This window comes from Schistocerca serialis, chromosome 5, assembly GCF_023864345.2.
Source record: "Schistocerca serialis cubense isolate TAMUIC-IGC-003099 chromosome 5, iqSchSeri2.2, whole genome shotgun sequence".
In the NCBI taxonomy this organism is placed as follows: domain Eukaryota; kingdom Metazoa; phylum Arthropoda; class Insecta; order Orthoptera; family Acrididae; genus Schistocerca; species Schistocerca serialis.
The window spans coordinates 86,571,052-86,592,554 of NC_064642.1; the positions used below are offsets into that span (position 1 = coordinate 86,571,052).

Genomic DNA, 21,503 nt, shown 5'->3' on the forward strand with positions numbered 1-21,503 from the left:
ACTTAGGTGCATTGCTGTTCCAAGACACCGAAAAACTGCTAACAATATTCCAAAAAAATTTTCCACAATTCTTTCCTGGCTGCTTTTCTCTTGCCACCCTGCGTATGGTTTCATCAAGTACTCTGAAAGAGCAAAAGTATTATCTCCCACCATAAGAAATGGCACATCCTCGTTTCTTCCAGGAAGTGATCTTGGTGTGGGATGAGCAGTCTTTCCCTTAGAAAATCGCTCACCCATCTTGGAGCGGCTGAAGAATCACACACCACCATATGATTTTGTCGGCCATCTATTGCACCAATACAATGTGGCAAGTGCCACATTGTTTCAAATCCATTTGATACTTCTTCCCGTTCTGCTTTTTTAGGTGTTTCCTAAAAAAGTAAGAAAAAATACTGTCAAAAATTAATCGATGTTTTAGTAAGTAGCTTTGGGGGGGGGGGGGGGGGCAGTGTTTTAAAGTTTACATTTTGCGTATTTCAGAATTCATCAGAAACATCTAATGTGCACCACTTAGCCACCTCTGAAGAGGGTAGTGATGATAGCAATGATGGATCAGATGAAGTATTAATCAATGCAACTGAATTCCAATGTACAATCTTTCATGAAGAAATTCCAGCTGTCACAACAAACATCTTTGCACCTGCAGTGCTATCACCCATCATTTATTTATTTATTTTATTTTGATCCAACATCAACTGATTACGAAAAAAGGTTTTTTTTGTTCCAGTCTTCTGGATAAGTCAGGGCCTTACTTACTAGAGTTAGGCCTACGTATTATTGCCTGGCACTTTTATCTACACAACTTTTTCTAAATTTAGTTGAGAGAACAATGTTACATATATGGACTATACATAAAAACAATTTGTTATTGCAATACTTAGATTAAGGAATCTATAGTTTGTGACACAGTATTCAGATCTGAGATTCAAATAGGCTATTTACAGTTTGTGACACAGTCTAATATCTGAGATTACATATATTTTTAGATAGATGGCGTTCCATCATACGAGTAAACTAAATCTAGAAACTCATGTACTGAATATACAGGCTTGTTTAGGAGCCATAATTTTAATTTCGTTTTTAGTTTTGTAATGGGCAATTTGGAGACATTACGATGGAAGCAATTCAGTAGTTTTATGCCTGTATATTGAGGGCTTTTCTCATAAAGTGTTGTTCTATGAGAGATGATGTGGGGCCTCTCTCTACCTCTAGTGTTGTGATCGTGTATTTCTTTATTAAACTTAGTGTTTTGTTACTGTGTACTGCCATAATGATTATCTTCAGTACACACAGGTTATGAACAGATAGTATTTTAAATCCTTTAAACAAATTTCTGCAGGACTCCCTGGCACATTTCTTTCCCATAATTCTAAGTGCCTTCTTTTGTAAGATAAGTACTTTTTTCATATTACCTTTACTGCTGGATCTCCATAGCTTAGATGGGATTCAAATAGGCCTAGTGCAAAATATATTTGCCTCAGATTGGTGATGTTACAAAAAGGTGTCAGTTTTCTGAGGACATATATGGTAGTACATAGCCTTTTGCAAATAGCATTCACATGATCAGACCAGTTTAGCTCTGAATCAAGTGTCAGGCCAAGAAATTTGGTTGAGTATTGTTTTTTAATGTATTCGTCACCCGTTAAAATTTGGTTTTCAGGTGTTTTTTGCCTCCCAAGATCAAATTCAGTATAGACAGATTTATTTGTGTTTAATTTTAGTTTGCTTTCATTAAAATACTGCAGAATTAAGCCTGCTGCAGTATTGGATTCCACTTTGAGCTGCGAATAGCTTGGATTGCGGCATATTAACGTGGTATTATCTGCATATAAGATGGCTGTTGCATGGTTTGTTATGGGCTGAATATCATTAACTCATATAATAAAAAGAAGTGGTCCTAATATTGACCCCTGTGGAATACTAAAATTTATGTCAATGGTGTTTGATTTGTATGCTCCCTCTTTAGTGCTAATAGACACAAACTGCTTCATATTTCTGTCAAGTAAGACCTCATCAGATTATGGGCTGTGCCTCAAATGCCATAGTTCCACAGTTTGTCCAGCAATATGGTAGTATCAACACAGTTAAATGCTTTTTGTAAGTCTAGAAAGATGCCACATACATGTTCTTTATTATCTATTGCTTGAGTGACACCTTCGATTAAGTTGGATGCTGCTGTAATGGTGGCTGACCCCTTGAAAAACCCATACTGCGCCTTAGAAATCACTTTTTTTGCATACCAGGAAGTTCCAGATTCTTATGTATATTACTTTCTCAAAGATTTTGGATATTATTGGAAGAACAGAAATGGGTCGAAAGTTTGCTACTAGATTTCTGTTTCCTTTCTTAAAAATAGGCATAACTTGGGCAATTTTCAACTCATCTGGAAATAGACCATCTTCCATATGAGAGCTGATAACTGTTGATAAAGGTGATGCAATTTTATGTATACATTTCTTAAGAGTGTCCAGACTAAGACATCCTGCTGCATGGGAATTCTTTAAGCTACTCACCATTTTAATTATTTCTTCTTTACTTGTTGGCATCAAAAATATACGTCCTGACACTGGTGTTCCTCTGAATTTGTATTTATGATTTTTAAGCTGATTGTTTACGCTGGAGCCAACAGAAGCAAAGTAATTGTTAAATAGATCTGCTATCTTATTCTGATCAGTTTCTATTGTGTCGTTTATCAGCAAGTGAATTTTCAGTTGTATGTTTCCCAGATTTACCCATTTCTCTATTTAGTAGTGACCATGATGTTTTGGAGATATTATTTGAGTTCTGAATGACACTTTCAAAATGTTTCTGTTTTTCTGAAACTAGGAGGTGTACATAGTATTTCTGATACTTTTTGAACTCTTCTTTTAATTTTTTATTGCTCAAGTCATTTAACATAGCATACTCATACCATCTTATTTTTTCTCTAGCCTCAGTGACTGAACTTGATATCCAGTTTCAGGTTACAGCATGTGACGGGGCAAGCTTGGTTGAGAATGTAGAATAGTTAACTTGAGAATTTGCCGTAACTATGATGTGTTGTTAGAATACTTTTCCGATCCACATTCCTTAGCATATTATTCAAATGAGTTATATTTTGGTCTGTATTCATCATAATATATCTATAGCCACTGTGTGTAGGAACCTTCTTTATGTGGACACTTAGTTCTACTACATGGTGGTCTGACAAAGCACTTATAATAACAGAATATGTAAGATCGTAAAAATGAATACTAGTGATTATGTTATCTATTGCAGACTGGCATGTTTCAGTCTCCCTGGTTGCAGTGTTTATCAGGTATCTTACATTATATTCAAGCAGAGTATTCTTGAATAGTTTAGTGTGTAACTTATATGCTAATACATTTATGTTGAAATCTCCTATAATTACTAACTTGTTCAGATGTGATATAAAAACATTCTCTATCATGTCACAGGACTTTGTTAAGAAAACTTCGAAGGTTCCACCTCGCGCTCTATATAAACATATAATATAAATTTCATCATTTGGTACCTTTATACGTGCTGCACATAATTCAGTTGTTCCTTCTAATGAATATTTACTTACATTTACAGAATTAAAATCAAATGTGCTTTTTACATACATTGACACACCCCTACCTCTGATAGAAGTTCTGCAAAACTTATTAGCTAGTACCATGTTTAGAGGTTTAAAAAGTTCTAATTTGGCATCAGATAACCAGTGTTCACTAATACCAAACCCATCAGGCATAGTTTCATTTACAAACACGTCTAACTGTTCATATTTCTTGCTCAAGCCCTGTACATTCTGGTGGATTATTTTAAAGTTTTAAATACCTTGTTGTAGATTTCTCTGCTTTACCAACTTAAATGAGGCCATATCACAATCAACTGCACGTTCCCCATTGCTTTCAATATCTGTTAGAGGTCCCAATTTTGAAAAGAAGAGCAAGAGGACCACTGCTACAGAGCAAGTTGTAATGTGCATGAAGTCAGTTGCTTCATCATTACAAAATAAAAACCAGTCAAACACAACAGACAAATACTCTGCACTGGCAGACTGGTTTCAGCTGAAGGGAGAGAAACAAAGAATGAGAAAGTGCTTATTAAAGTAAACAAAAAAATTCTGATGTAATGAATAACGCTAGAGAAATGCTTGCTGAGCAGGCTGAAGCCCAAGCTGCTGCTGCTACAGCAGAAACAGTGACATTATTTTATGCAGCTGAAAATGAGGCTGCAGGTGCAGAAAACACACAAATACCGACAATGTGTAGTGAGGAAACAGAGTGATATCTTTTCTAAAAAAAAAAAAAAAATTTCTTAAAGGTTGAGATATTTGGAAACTACTATGGAAGTCAGAGACCTTAACAATAACTTTCAGTTTCTTGCCTCCATATAGTGGGTTACTGGGAAGGAATTGAATATGTAGTAAGTGAATGTGTACATGTTTTAAGAATGTGTAGTAAGTAAAATGACACTACTTACTTTTACGAAATCCGTGACACATTTACTATAACTCAGCACTCTCTAGCACAGTTTCACTAATCTTGGACAGTGATATTCGATGAGAGTATGTTAAATTTGTACAATTATCACCTGTTGCCAAAAATTAAAGGGGTACAAGAAGTTGTTCTGTTGGTGACAGTGCAACTCAAAAATTTGTCTTTCCATTGAAAATGTGGTGCTGCTAGGCTCAAGAGTTATTCACTCTGCCCACATGTCATTCTGACAAAATCCTCGAAACCTTGACTATCTTCAACACAGAGCTCCTCCAATAAGCTCCACAAGATTCACTTTGTGTCAAACACTTTCTGGGCAGCAAGCATCTCTTTTTGGGTTGATTTTCTTGACAAACAATTACACCAAGAATTATAGCTCAAATTGCTAATGCATCTTCACAATCAGAATCCATTTCTGTTGCTTTTATGTAACAAAAAATAAAAATGCCAAATGTGTGTTTACAAGAGTTTGAAACCGTTGCCAAACTTACAACAATTGTATGATTTTGTTTGTTGGAGTTGGTTTTTGGTGTGAAGGTACCTTAGACCACTGGATGTAGGCTTTACACCATTTTTTATGTGTCTGTGTAGGTATTTTATCATTATTGTTCCACCCATGAAACTCTCACACACACTAATGAGTAGAAAGTCTTAAGTTTCTTTGTTAATCACTGTGTTATTGCTTAACCATCTAGTTCACATATTAAATCTCACATGAGTGACAAGCTATAGTGCCTGATGGTTGTGCTCATTATGTGTTAATTAAGTGTACTTGCAAAATATTTTATCCAGAGATCTACAATCATCAATGTAAAATACAATGCAGTTTACTTTTTAACATTAACCACAATGATTGATAACCAAATTTCAAGACAGTTTGCACAAGCTAGCGCCTGAAACAGCAGGCAAGTGCAAGTTCTTTCTGTATTTACCTGTTTCTTACATAATTGACCCATTTGTGATAAACACACGAGTATATAGGGTAGATCATTTCTTTAAATTAAGTTTGACATGTGACCCTTGGAAAGACACAATAAGGTAAGCAGTAATAATGTTACAAAAGGAGGAAAAGTAAAATTGGATTAAAGTTATACATAAGTGGTAAACTGGCAGATTATACTATCCAGTAGACATAACAAGTGAAACATAAAAGAAAGAGACCAGTGGAAAGTACCATATATGTTAAAGGGTAATATTCTTAGAGCATATATCACATCTAGATATTATATTTCTAGGCGTTAGAAACACTTCCAAACCAAAAGTGTATCTACATAGTTGTTCAATCTCACATTGCATCACACATAAATTTTACAGCCCTTGGAGGGCTTTTCACTATGATTTAGAAACTTCCAAACTGTAAAAAGACTAGCCAGAAAAAAACTGCCTCAGAGGCTCCTTAAGCTTGGACTTGTATCTACTAAATTTACTTCTGAAGGGAGAACATTATAAACTTTTCTGCCAGTGTACTGCAAATCTTTTTGTACCATCATCAGATTTCACAATCACCGCAAAAGTCATGCTTCCTCTTTGTATTTTGTTCATGGTATTCACTATTTACAATTCGGTATTTTTACTAATAAAACACATCAGCAAAGATAGATAGTTAAATCAAATGATGACAAAAAAATGATGCAAGAGCCATTACCTGGCATTTCCACGTAGTTAAAATTAGAGAGAGCACACTCATCAATTTTTGCATATACATGCCTGAAGTAGGTTGTGATCTAAATTTTAATTCATTTTTATGACTGGCTTACTACGAGCCCTACATAAATAACAATTTTTCTGTGCCATGTGAATAGAACTAATAAGAATTGGTGGTGATTGATAGTTTCTGTTTCTTGAGTAATTTTGGCTATGTTGGTCAGATAATGGTCAAAATCTAGGTGCATGTCATGTGTTACTACTTAAATCACCAAAATAAGATTTTATTAGACATTAATTTCAAGTAATGTATGACAAAGTAATAAATTTTTCTTTCTTTTTTTTTCTTTTTTTTTAAAAAAAAGAAAGAAAAAGATAGTGCAGAATAGAGCGTCCACAGTCCTTTAGTACTACAGGCCCCAGCATGACGTTAAACCATCCCTGTGTAGCACATCTAACTAAGAAAAGGGTTTTTATCAGTAAAACAACAACTCTGAATATTGTTAGACTGTAGAATGAAATGTAAAGATGATACAAAAGTAACAGTTAAGCTTATGTCTCACTTTTGCATTCATTCCATATCTGCGACACGTGTACACAGATATCTAGATTTTGCCCTCTTCAGAACACTTCAGGATTACTTGAACGTTTTGCATCACTGTCTGACAGACGTGATGGTGGTGTGCTTGTGTAATGTGTCTGGACATTCTGCTTGATCTGTGTATCAGATTTGGTCTTCCACACTATGCCACAAACCACACCTTTCTGTGTATCCCCATTTCCAAAATGTACATGATCCAAGTTGAAATCGTTTTGGAACACCCTGTCCAATGGACCACAGGTTTCATTGCCCTGCTAATGTTGTTTTTGGAATAGTGAGAAACAAAATGCAGAAATACTTAAGTTGTTTGTAGATAAAGTGCTTAATGTCATTGCCGTGGTAGTACATGAGAGATAAGTGGTGGTTATTTAAATACTGAGTGTGTCAGTAATGTGCCCTTATTTTTCTTCTCATTCTTTCTATGTCTTCAACTTCAGTATTTGGAAAGTGTCCTAGCTGTTCATAGAAAGCATAATGCTCATTATAGGTAGATAAAGATATAGAGTATGGGTCTTATTTTTAATTAAATTATCTACAATCTCATGATACTAGATGCTAGTGATGCCTCCGTATGTTCTCAACTTCTTGCCTGACTGATTCTTTGCCCAGTTATTAGAGAGGTAAGTGGAGCCCTTTCTTTGCCCAGTTATTAGAAAGGTAAGTGGAGCCCTTTCATTACACTCCACACACATTGCCACAAATCACAAGCTGTGTTGTCCTTTTTATACACTTGTCAAGAATTGTAATTCCATGCGTAATAATAATAATAATAATAATGTAATACTTATTTTTTCAGCAATTTGATCTCTGAATTCCTTCTCTCTCTCTCTCTCTCTCTCTCTCTCTCTCTCTCTCTCTTTCTCTCCCTCCCCTCCCCTCCTCCCTCCCCCTTTCCCCACTCCTCCCCCTCCTACTGGTTGCTTCTACGATTATGAACACAGGTCTCCACACTGCGGCTATGCAAATGTCTAAATGATGGGAATGTTGTTTCTTTAAGTCGTTTTCTCATTTGAGCAGGAAGTCACCCATTCTTTTCTTTCTGTCTCCTCCCTCAACTTCCTGTAGTTTGCTGTTCTATCTGTTGACTCATGACAGATTTGTTGTTGGCTGAAGGTACAGTCAACCTGTCAGGAATGTTATCTTCTTGCAATTAGGCTGCAAGCACATGTAAACAGGTAGATCCTCACAAAAGGAGTGTAAAAGTAGCCTTTTCTGTATTAACTATAGCCTGTAGTTTCTCTAATTTTTCCCATTTTTGAGACCATTAATTTTTATGCTAATTTATTCTCCAAGAGAAATCTGGATTCTGATATATGTAAAAACATAAACATATCAGCTACAGCACAACAAAAAGACTTTCACAATTAAAGCTTCAGCCATTGGCCTTTGTCAACAGTAGACACACACACACACACACACACACACACACACACACACACACACACACGAGTGCGCGTGCTCCGCCCCCCCACACACACAACTCATTGTGTGTGTGTGTTTGTGTTGTTGACAAAGGCCAGTGACTGAAAGCTTTAATTGTGAAAGTCTTTTTGTTGTGTCTATCTGTGACTCAGCATCTCCACTGTATGGTGAGTAGCAACTTTGCTTCTCATAATATTGTTACATTCTGTCCTGGATTTTCTATTGTTTGACAATACTATTTTTGCCAGAGGTGAGAAGGGGGAGGTAATAATACCCATAGATTCCTCCTACCCCTTGAATCTGTGCTTATGTACATGTTTATGATAAATGAACATAGAGAAAAATGCTTTGCAAATCAAACTCATCCCAAGAAATATGTAAGATGCATACAGAGAAATGACTGTGTACTATATCTCAAAACTTAAATGTTTTCTTCTTCTGGGTATATGCAAAAAAGTACTAGATGTTTGAATAAAGTTTTGTTGTTGTAAATGCTTGATCTCTTATATTGCACACAACCATCATTACTTACACCTTCCTAACTTAGTGTCATCCCCACAGGGTATCAGTTAAACAAGACCCAACTCCTGATGGGGTGACAGCAGAACTACAAATAGCAGCAGCTGAAGCTAGTGACAGCGGAGCATACTTTTGTCAAGCCAGCAACCAATACGGCAGTGACAAGCAGCTGGTACAGCTTCTTGTGCAAGGTTAGTGTAGAGGTTGCATGATAATGTCACTTTTGCTACATCACATTAACTTGCTTGCTTCTAAAGACACTGTTGAGGAGCAGTTGCACTCATTACTTACATACATCATGTGAACTGCTGCTATATTGAAGAAAAAGCAATTTTGAGAAACTGCATATACAGACTTTGATTCATAATTAGTGTTGAGGGACAATAACATATTTCTGTCTTGCTTAGAGTGTCTGTACATGTGTAAATGTGTTGAATGAGAAACTTGTTGTATCAGTACCTAGAGGGCGTGAGCTGGTAGGGTCCAAGGACTGTGGAAGGGTGACTGTTCAGTGTGTGATTTGACTGTGGTGTGTAATTAGAGTCAGCACAGGATACAGTGACTGATGTGTAGTGACAAATTTTTGCCCAAAGTGCTGGGCGAGTTCATTCATCTGTTCGGAAGGGGAGGCCAATTCATGATGCGCTGCAGTGAGAGAATCAAGGCACACACTCTGCAATCTTTCTCAAATTATTTTACAGAAACTATTTGGTAGAAAAACACACTTTTACAATACTTATAGCCTCATATGTCAGCTTCATGATAATGTACCCATCATTTTGTTTATGGTCATAGTTATAGTGATATTTGCATTTAAGTATGACAAGATGCAAAATTGAAAAAATTTGCAATGAAAAATAGGAGTCGCTATGATTTTGCATTCGATGCATATTGAATAATATGTTGCTGCATAGGAAATTTAGCTTACATATTGAATTTTTCTTTAGACTTGGGTGAAGGACTCTATCTGTCACTAATCTCGAGAAAATTGATCTTGTGTAGCACATTCATTTGCGATTGTAGGTGCCAGTGATAAAGCAAGTGTGAAATATTCACAGCATTCCTCATATTTCATAAACAGTTTGAGATACCAAAATGGGATTTTGGCAAATGATAGCATGCAAAGAGGAGAGTATTTTGCCATGTAGTTATTACGCTAAAGTTCATTATCTACCATTTCATTTCAGTAATTACAGACTTTTTCAGTTAAAGAATATAGTTTTGTGATAACTGCTGAAATGATAAATGTTGTGATTTTTAGAACAACGCAAGTGGAGATGTAACACATTTATATTTGTGCATAGGATGTGTATTTTCATGAGGTACTGACTTTACTTTTCCTTGCCATGTAGCAGTTGCTTATAACACTCAAAGCAACAGTTGGTGAGTATTTTCTGCCATGTGATTGCAGGAGATTCTGAGGTGCTGTACTTTTCCTCAGTTTCCCACCTAATAAACCATTGTTTCACAATTCTCTCACACTTGCGGCAGCACAACATTTTAGTGAGGGGACATTTTGTAAACTCCACTGCATTTTGGCAAAGGAAGAAAATTTTAATATGGCAACAGAGAACTGAAGGTTTTACTCAGAATTCACCACTCGTGATACTTCTCTGAAAATTACAAATGGTTAACAACCCAGGCGAAAATAAAGTTCTGTTTTTGTTGCAGTTACATCTGGATTCTTTTTAGATACTAACCACAGCAGAGGTGATGTTAGATCTTTTTGAACTGTGTGTGGGGATGGAGGGTCTCCACTTGATATTTACAAAAAATTTGGCCATAGGTTCAGATTAGAATCACACTTCCCTTCCTTTATTTGGCATTTCTCCTATAACCCCCACCACTACTGTTCAGAACTGGATGGTGGAGTTTGCAGTTTAGTCTCCCCATGCCCCTCCCCCCCCCCCCCCCCCCGACTCTTCCTCTCCATCACCCCTCCCCCCTTCCTCTTTTTCCAACTCCTGTCCCCCTTTTTCCAACTCCTCTCCTCATTTTATCCACCCGTCTCCCTTCCTATCTCCCCTCCCTATCTCCCTTTTCACCGTCACCTTCCTCTCCTTTCCTCCCTCCCTCCACCCACTCTCTATCCTTCATGTGCTCTACCCTTAAAACGCCTTTCATCTTGTGCAGCTGCTGAGTCATCTGGCGAAGATCTGTCTCACACTATCCTGCTACCCCCTCCGTACCTCATGTGTCCTTCCCTAACATCTCCCACCTCCCACAGCTCACGAATCTAAGTGCTGACAGGAACAATATGCCAGAGAATGGAAAAGGAAAAATAGGATGTGTTTGATAATGACCATTTAGTCTTCAGGAAAGGTAATGGCAGCAGAAAGGCAGGTCTGATGTTGCTGGTGATAATGGGAGCAAGACTGAAGGAAAAATCAAGATAACATTTATAGGATTTGTCGACCTGGAAAAAGCGTTTGACAATGTAGGATGGTGCAAGATATTCAAAATTGTAAGAAAAACGGGAGTAAGCTGTAGAGAAACACAGGTAATATGCAATATATAAAAGGACCAGGAGGTGAAAAATAAGACAGAAAGACCAAGAATGAATTGCTAGGATTAAAAATGGTGTAACACAGGGTTGTAGTCTTTCACCCCTACTGCTCAGTCTATACATCGAAGAACCAAAGGCAGAAATAATAGAAAGGTTCAAGAGCGTGATTAAAATTCAAGGTGAAAGGATATCAGTGATAAGATTTATTGATGACATTGTTATCCTCTGTGAAAGTGTAGATAAATTACAGGATCTGTCAAATGGAATGAACAGTCTAATGAGTACAGAGTATGGATTGAGAGTAAACTGGATTAGCTCAGGCAAAGAGGTGATCCTGGCCAAGAAAAGTCTCCTGGTATTAAACATAGGCCTAAATTTGAGGAGGAAATTTGTGAGAATATACATTTGGAGCACAGCATTGTATGGTAGATAATCTTTGTCTGTAGGAAAACCAGAATAGAAGAGAATTGAAGTGTTTTAGATTTGGTACTACAGAAGAATGTTGAAAGTTAGGTGGACTGATAAGCTAGGGAATGAGGAGGGTCTCCTCAGAATTGGTGAAGAAAGAAATGTGTGGTAAACACTGATAAGAAGAAGTGACAGGATGATAGGTCATGTATTAAGACATCTGGGAATAACCTCCACAGCAGTAAAGGTAGCTGTAGAGGATAAAAACTGTAGGGGAAGTTAGAGATGGAATATATTCAACAAATAATTGAGGACGTAGGGTCAAAGTGCTACTCCTAGATGGAGAGGTTAATGCAAGAGAGGACTGACTAGTAAGTCACAGTGCATCAATGAACACATAAGCATAATGTAAGTAAACATTACAACATTGTACCAGCAACTGTGTGGGTTGAATGACAAACAAGTGTCGGTGTGGAAATTTTTCAAATGGTATCTCGTAAACTACTCTCACTAGAATCCAGCAACAAACACCAATGACATTCTAATTTACTCTACTTTTAATTTGTTAATGTCAATAGTCATTGTTCCATTTTTTAAAAATGTGTGCATGATTTAGCATAATTGATTATTTCTACTGCTTCATCAAAAACTGATTTTAGATTTGGGGGAATCTTCTTTATCTCAAGTGCTTGTCTATGCAGGATACAAACTACAGTTTGGTGCCTTACTTTATATCAATGATACCACTTCCACTATTTTATCAGTCATTGCTGTGGCCCCATCTACAAATATCAATATAATCATTCCAATCAAGATGTTTCATATGTTTATTTATTAGCCATTCAGCATGTTTACCAGGCAATTGGCTTCATCAAAATACATTTTACATATTTCATAAAAGTATAGTTGTTACTAATTTTTACATTATACATTATGCATACATATACATACATCTTTTTAGTAGTTAGTAATTTGTACATTTTACTCACATCATTATTTTACATATACATAAATACATATAAATACGTAAACTTCTTACTAATCAGACAATTTCAGCAATAATAATTATGCAGTTTATGTTCAAGAATTAATTATACAGTTTCACACATTTCATTAATGATGGTTAAGTTATTTCATTGTTTATACATTCCTTCCAAATTACTTCCAAGATATTCTTTAATTGAGTAGTATGCTTTATTTTTAAGCCATGTGTCTAATACCTCCTTAAGTTTAAAGAAGGTGAGGGTTTTGACCGATTGTGGCAGTTTATTATATAACTTTAGACTTAGGTCTTTGTGACTGTTGTGTGTCAGTGACAGCCTAGAATATGGTATATCAGAATGCAGTTGTTTCGAGTGCTATGCAAATGTAAATTCATTCTCTGTGTAAATTATTGTATATTTCCTTCTATGTATATTAAGCAATTATACATATAGAGACTTGGGAGGGTCATTATGTTTAATATACTGAAGTGCTCCTTACAGGTTTCTCTTGGACCCAATCCTTGTATACATCTCAATGCATTTTTTTTAATATAGCTATGACTTAGTCAAATTAAGTGGTTTGTCTGCAGTACAATAAGGCTGCAAGATCATTAATTTCATGCAAAACAGTATCGTTTGTAAGTCGCACTGTAGAAAGATGCTTTTCAGATTTTTCATCGAATGCACATTGTGTTATGTCTGTCACATATGGTTTTATTAAATTCTCAGCAATAGTGTTTATTTTACCCATTTGCGCAATGTGATAGCTGGATCAAATTTGATGCCTCTGTGCCTTTTTCATTCACAGTTTTGCTCACATACTTCATAGCTTTTGACTTCTTAATAACGTAGAAAGAGTTATTCATTCTTGTCTTTGCAGTCAGGATGTATAGTTTCTGAAGGCCACTGGAGCTCAGCAGTTACCATGCACCTATTCAAAAGTAGCTTGTTACATAACATGCAAAGAGGTCAGCTGTTAGAATCAACTAATCAAAGATTGATGTAAGATTCGTCATACTATCTTTTTCACCTTTTGTGAGTTGTTTGATGTCTTACTGTTTGAAACCATGAAGCTTGAAGTCATTTAATGACCTTCTTGACTCTCAAAGCCTTGATCAGGAATCTTAGGTGTTACATCTCCCATGTGAACTACCAGTGAACTTTCAGTGCAATATCTTGTTGCAACACCTTTAAGCCTACATTCCATTCTATCTTTTAAAATCAACAATTTGATTTTACAATTTGACAAACAGAACAGTATTGCCACAGGATATTGAATTTTACAACTCTAGTAAATAACAAACACGAATCTGCAGTCAGAGAGCTCTGTGCAGATTGACTATGCTGAATTGGACTGTACATAGTAATTGAAAGCTTGAGTAGGAACTGTGATTTGTGCTGCACAGCATTGGTTCATGTAGCCCAGGGCGTGGAGCATAGGCAGCAGTGAGGTGAAATCCTATGAGGTGATTCGAGGTGGATGCAGGTGAGAGAGAGATGGTTGTGGAATGTAGTTAAGACAGTTTTCAGTGACAAATGGAGGGAGAAAGCATCAGTATGGCCACCATGTGCATGTGTAGTCACCACATACCTACTTGTGCAAATTAAATTCTTTTGTTTCTGGTAGTAGAATTATTATGATGTTTTTGCCTCATTTTTGGCTACAAACTGAGAGGAAAAAATAACTTTATAAAACCATCATTGATATAATATTTGTTAGACTTGCTTTTCTCAATGTCTGACAAAACAAGACATGATGTGATGTGCTTTGTTCTTTAAGTTGTTGTTATTTTGGCAGAGCCCTCTCTGAGGTCTAGTAGAGGGCCAGGGCTGCAAGGATCACACCTCAAGTACCACTGCTGTAAAGTATCAAAACAAGTCACTGGAAGCATGTCGAATTTGCTGTTTGTCAGGTTATGTGAGCGAACTGGACACTCTGTGCACTTGATTCTTTGCTGCTGAAGATAAGCTCTAAATTACTGAGTGTTTTCATCTTGTTGAGTGCAGTCATCACTTGATGCACCAGCAGTAGGGCATACATATGTGACAAAGGTGCCATATCTGTACTTGCATATGGAGAAACCTGCAGATATCTGTATCCACTAGCCAACGTAAAGACATATTTTCATTCTAAGTCATCCCTTAATGATGACAGGTTCTGGTTGTTTATCAGATCTTAATCTACCTGTTGTCACTTCATGAGCCAAACTGGGTCCCATCTGCAGACAGAATGCTTCTCTATTAACATTGTTTGTAGTTCATGTGCTATAGAACACACTGAAAATAGCTCCTCCTGTGACGTGCAACACTCATTTGTGTGGTTGTCTCACATACACACCATCTTCATGGAGCCTTCCACGGCTAGTGTTCAGTGATAAGTCCTTCCAGTGTGTGCAGCAATGGTAGGCCATAGGTGTAATGGGCACAACACCATTTTCCTGTGAGCACATAACAGCAAATATTGGTACCCAACGTAGCCTTTGGCTATTCTTGATTGAACCTTCTGGATATTGAATTTGTGATTATAATTGTTGGTACTCCTTATGAACAACAGGAGAACTGTGTTGAACTGACAGTGCCATCTTTCTGTCAGAAATGCAGTTGTTTTCCATGTTAATGGATTCTGCTATCACTGTTTGGTAGAGTGATCACATATTTACAGACTGGTGGGCTTTCAAACCAAAAGCTGTTTCACAAAATAAATTAATGCTGCAGAACATTCACAGCAGTTGTTTGTTATGTCAGGATGTTGCAAGTGGATTCAGTGCCCTGTTGGCTTCCACTTGGCAGTTATGCAGCGCATTACTGTGGTAACAACATACTCATCTTTTGTGGGAAAGCTTAAATACCTCCCAGTATGTTGTTTTTACGATTTTTCACTAAATCATGGAAAGCATTTTATTCATTGGGAAGCTTATGCCTTCATACGTGGAGCTGCCATGATATTCCAGAGATTATAATAATGATATAAAGGCTGTGACTTAAATCAAGATACAGTTTTCTTAGTACTGTGAATGTAATCATCAGCACACCAAAGTCAGCAAGGGAGCTGCACCCTTCAGTGACCCCATCATGGATGGATCTGGTCTCAACTAAAGCTGTCAAGCAATGAATAGGAGGGAGGGAAGGCTTGGAGATTTGTCAACTGAATCAGATCACAAATGGCAAGGACCAAAAGATTTTCTCCAACTTACAGTGGCAATATTTGTGACTGCAGTGAAATCCAAACAGCAGCATGTCTCAAACAGTGCATAATGGGGAAAAAATGCATGCAATGTTCCCCAGTACTGGTCTGATTTATCTTATTTTCTGTGTTTTATAAATTAGTTTTAAAGTATTTGTTAGCTGTATGTTTTATACCTTATTTATTGAACTATATGCATATAAATATTGTACTTTTGTGTATTCCTGACATGAAATAAATATATGTATAGTGATAGGTATAAGCTTGTGCTTTTCATGTATGCTCTGCCATGAAGTTTCAGTGTATATTATAATGACAGAAGCCTTAATTTTTTCTACTGAACAAAAATGTGTGAATACATGCTGTCACTTCTGGGATCAGTCTCTTACAAAGAATGTGCTGTTTTGACTAAAATATGAGCTTACTGCCTGAAATGTAGATAATATGCCATAAAAACATGAAAAACATGGTTAAATTTTTTTGTGCAGTAATTACTATATTTTGCAAGAATGTGCAGACAAGTCAATTGAAACAAAATAATTCATTTAGTTTTTGTTATCATAACTCTTGAAATTGAAAACTGTAATGGATAATTATGTTACCTTTGTTTTCTTCACATTCATGAAAGCATTATAAATGGCATGATATTGCATTACTCTTGTAAACATCTTCAGACAATGGTCGTGTTTGGTGAATAAACAGTAAAATTCAAAATTTCAAGTGTGCACTATTTACCCAATGAACAGTTGAGCTATTAAACCTGTAAGGACTTAACAACTCAACAGTTGCCAAAATGAGCATGAAAGGACATGTTTTTATTGGTATGTTAACAGCACTCACTAAACTGTGTGAAATAGTGCTTATTATCTTCAAGGAGAAGTTTGTATGAAGTGCTGTTTGATCAAAAAATGGAGTGTAATTTCTGACGTTGGAATTTTGTAGACAGAATGTGAACCAGGATAACTACATGAAACAATTTAATAGTTAAACTTCATCCAACAGAGATTATAAATTCTCATATTTGTTTTCTGGTATAATAATTGAAGACGTGAGTGGAAAAATGGGCTAACACTCACCGTATTTGCTCTAATGTAAGTCACACTCGAATCTAAGCCGCACCTGAAAAATGAGACTCGAAATCAAGGAAAAATTTTTTTTCTGAATCTAAGCTGCACCTGAAATTTGAGACTCGAAAATCAAGGGGAGAGAAAAGTTTTAGACCACCCCTCCAAATCGAAACAAAGTTGGTCCATTGTAACATGAGACACAATTGAGGTCGAATGGATGATGATACAGCTACAGTAGTTTGGGGTCGAGTCATAAGCTTAACAGTTAAGCTTTGCCAATTAGCCATTGGTATGTATCAGGCACTCCGTACACATTTATACGGGTACCCTTCCTTTTTCATGTGGTTCGTGTGGTTTGAATCGATTGCTTATTTTGCTTTGATCTGATAAGTGCCATTCTCTTTGTTATATGTGTTTACGCCACTCTAAGCTTAAAATGCATTATTGTACTGTCGTGCATTGTTTGTCACATTCTGATAATGAGTGTTTACGACCTGTCGCCGCTCGCGGCATGGCTTGCTTTTGTGCATGCTACCGCGGCTTACAATAATGAAAAAGAGAGGAATTGTCTCATAAGCGAAATAACGGCAAGAGACTGCTATTTGTTGTCACTTACACTGCTGCTTTCTTTGATAATGATCAACAAGAACCAAATAATAGACTGCGTATGATAGAAAATGTTCTGAATGAGAGTTTAGCGAAAAAAAAATTTCCATTTGAAAATCTTTGCAAACGCCTCTTTAGTACATTACATTCTACACAGAAATTAGAGTCATCTTAGATTTAAAAATCTAGTCAGTTGCCGTGCTTCATTTCTGACTGTATCACTATTCAGCATAAGAATAATACGAATATAAACATGACACAATATGTATATTCTTCCGCGTTTGCTGTTGTCTTTACTCTAGTTTCGTAGTTTATCAAGCAGACTGGATTTAAATGAGATAGCAGCAAACACGAAAGAATACATGACATAATGTTTACATTATTCTACCTTTTCTTTTAATTTATTTACTGACGCATAGGTTTTGGCTCCAGTATTTATCTTTGTGCCTATAAACCATGCCTGTGTAGCGCTACATATATTCGACGGCAGAAGTTAATTGTGGCGGCACCTACCAACATTTTTCAGAACTTCTACTTACTTTGCACTCGATTCTAAGCCGCAGCTGGTTTTTTGGATTACAAAAACCGGAAAAACAGTGCATCTTAGATTTGAGTAAATACGATAAATGTAAAAGCTTAGGTATAAGTATTGCCATCTGTTGCTGGGTATAAGAACTATCAAAATTGACACTGGTCTCACCCCTAAATTCCTAATGTGATATTTAGGGGTGAGAATAGTGTCAATTTTGATAGCTCGCATACGCAGCAACAAATGGCAACAGTTACCTCTAAGCTTTTACATTTGAGGGTTATCCTGATTTTCCGAGTGTCTTCAATTCCCACACGAACTGAGATGAAATTGTAACTGACTGGGATGATACTCGTACTACTAGCCACAAAATAAAATTTGATAACAAATGTACAATCTGTCAGCTTTCTCTCAATAACACCTCAGAAGCAATTCCACTTCAACCAGTGCATGCAATTCTTAAATGCAATAATGGCTGAAGATTCATATGTGCCCTACACTTATCAACTCTATCTGTTTTTGTCAGGAGTTCCAAAAGGTGTAATGCAGCATTTGCAAATACTGAATGGTACTTCATCTGCCCAAGCTGCGGCTGACTTTTTCTGTACTAGGCTTACATCTACAGTCAGTTCTGTTCTTGAATGAAATAAAGTGTATTTCTCCTAGGTTCCAAAGCTAGTAAATAATTCAAGCAGCCTGAAATTTGTGTAGTATTCCTTTAGACTGTGGGTACATAGAGAGCAGAGTTCTAAGACAGATTTCTGTATGACAGAGCCACCTCGCAGCCCAAGCAATCTCGAGTCAGTGATGATCAGCAGCCGATCAGTGAGTATCAAGTGGCAACATCAGACATCAGATGCTGCTGAGGTGACGAAGTATATAGTCCAATACAAAGAAGGTGAAGGTAAGCTTAAATGTATTGGTAAATTACGCACCTATTCAGCTTCATAAAACCAATTTCATGTAGTTCTTTACCCATATGTATTGTTATTGTGGATTATACTTTAATTTCACAATAATTTATAAGAAGTAGGCACTTTGTCACACTTTTCACATCACATAAAAAGAAAAGAAGCAAGATTATAGATTAATCTCACAATGACATTGACATCATTAAGGATGAAGTGTCAACTCTTGCGAGGTTGGGGGAAGGGATTTCTGAGGGTTATGTTTAATGTGCCATTATGACATTCAGCTGAAGTGTCCACTCCATCCTACTTTTCCTGCTGAAGATCGGTTCTATTGTTCACAGTAATTGTAAAAGCTAATTGCTCCAGTTATAAGGTGCATGCAAAGTGGAATACAGTTTACGCAATTTAAGGTCCAGTGCAAGTAGAAAGATAAAGGAAGCAGATCCTGCAGGTTAGAATACTACGGTGACTGGCTTCTCCATTTTAAGCTATGGCTGCTTTCAGAGCTGTGTCCATTATCAAGTGGCAGGCACGTGTACAAATATGCTAACATTAAATGCAGAGAAACAGTTCTTAATGTTGCTATAGCCCTGTATATCATACTTGGATACACTGTAATTGGATAGATAAAAGATCTACTCACCAAGGGGCGGCAGGAGAAAATACATATACTGATATTAAAATTTGCGAGCTTTTGCAGCCACTGGCTTTTTCCTCTGGCAGAGGGCATTAGCTTCGTGGTAGTAATACCAATGCAGAAGCTGTACAGAATTTACATAATAGCTGATACGTAGCATGTTTTGTTTCACAAGTATATGTTCCTCAATTACAAGGCTGATTATGTGGCAGTTGGGCTTGAAGGGGAAGGAAGAGGGGTGAAGGAAAAGGACTGGTGAGGTCTAGGAAAAGGGGTAGAGTATGGAAAAGTCACGCAGAAACACTAGTTGTTGGGGACTGCATCATATGAGATTTGAAAATCTGGGAGCTTAAAGATGGGAGGTAGGGTAATAAGGAAGACATAGATTCATGCACAAGTTAATTAGAATAGAAAGTTAAGTGTGTTTGTGATAATGGCGTGAGGGGGTGGCAAAAACAAACAGGTCAGAAAATGTAAAAGGGAGTGAAGAAAGGAATTGTAGCTGGAAGAAATGCTGACACCAAAAAATTGATGTAAATTGAGGCCAGGTGGGTGGTGAGAACCAAGGATGTGTTGTAGTACCAGTTCCCACATGAGATCTCTGAGAAACTGGTGTCTGGGGGATGATTTCAGATAGCTTTTTGGTAGTCATACCAATGCTTTGCTGAACAGAATTTACATAATAGCTGATACACAGCAAGTTTTGTTTCACAGGTATACGTTCCTCAGTAGAAGTGGTCTCTTTGAGAATCGAGAAATTCTTGGACACATTTCCCAGTACATTTACTCCCTAATGGTGTTTGTTGCTGACTTGCAATTTGCATAGTCGCAGTTAAAGATGTAAAAAATAATCATCATATAGACTTGAACTCCTTCAGAATGGAAGCTGGTATTCCAGCTTTTGCACCAAGTACTAATTAGTTGAATAATGGGGGAAGCAATAGATAGGAGAGATTTGAAGCAGTTGGGAAAATTGTTATGACTGACATGTATCATTCAGAATGTTGATTCCAGTATACAAACAGTTGGCAGGCTACACATAGCTACTGAGTAAGGTGGCACATGATTAGCTCACTGGACTCATATTTGTTATGATAGCAGTTCAAATCCCTGTCCACCCATCCCAATTTAGGTTTCCTAAGTCACATAAGACATATGGTGGGGAAGTTGCTTCAGCCATATCCACTACAGTTTCCTTCTCCCGCTCTGTCACCAGTGATCTTGTTGTTGACAGAAGCTTAAATTCTGATCTTGTTTCCTTCCTTCAAATACTTCTTTTTCAACAATGTTACAAAATTTACACAATTAGATGTGTGGGTGAAATTAATGGAAAGTTATATTTTCATCACATTGCCTCAGTGATTCAGGTTTACATCATTCACCTTTTTGCATATTCCCTTTGATTTGCTTAATTGTCTTATTCAGTTATTGCCTTCTAGCATAATCTTATTTGTAAATGCAACCAATTTTCTGATGTAGCAGTGTTTTCATGTGTGAAGTAGTACAGTTATTATTCTTTTGTTTAACAGGAATTTGGCAACAGCTGGAGAAGACTGAATCACCCTTGCAACTGTCAGCAACAATTGAAGACCTGAAGCCAGCCACCCGTTACACATTCCGGGTGCTGGCAGAGGGTCCGGCAGGGCAGAGTGTGCCTAGCGCAGAGCTGTCCGTGCGTACGGAACCCCAGAGACCAGCAGGCCCACCTCTGAATGTGTCTCTGAGGCCAGTGTCCTCCACAGAATTGCTTGTCACGTGGGCACCCCCACTGGCCGAGTTGCAGCATGGTGACATTCAAGGCTACAATGTTGGATATCGTGAAACTAGGTCAGCTGATTGTCTACATCAAAACATCCCTGAAGAACAGAAGTCATTTGCACGTTTATTTTCTAAGTAGTACTTGCATCTGTGTCTATACAAGAGTGAATATCTATATATTTGATTTATAGCTATGTTACTGTCTTTTCTTTTGGTTTCAGCAAGAGTATTTATCATACACATTTTT

The 21,503-nt window shown here is 37.0% G+C and overlaps 1 protein-coding gene across 1 annotated transcript in view; it reads left to right on the top strand.

The window, feature by feature from the left end:
• LOC126481760 (Down syndrome cell adhesion molecule-like protein Dscam2) overlaps window positions 1-21,503 on the top strand; it is a 723,682-nt gene that overhangs the window by 556,628 nt on the left and 145,551 nt on the right. Inside the window, exons 12-14 of the mRNA XM_050105715.1 lie at window positions 8,710-8,858; window positions 18,723-18,854; window positions 21,028-21,325. Of these exons, the coding sequence (XP_049961672.1) occupies window positions 8,710-8,858; window positions 18,723-18,854; window positions 21,028-21,325 (579 nt within the window). The remainder of the gene's footprint in view (window positions 1-8,709; window positions 8,859-18,722; window positions 18,855-21,027; window positions 21,326-21,503) is intronic.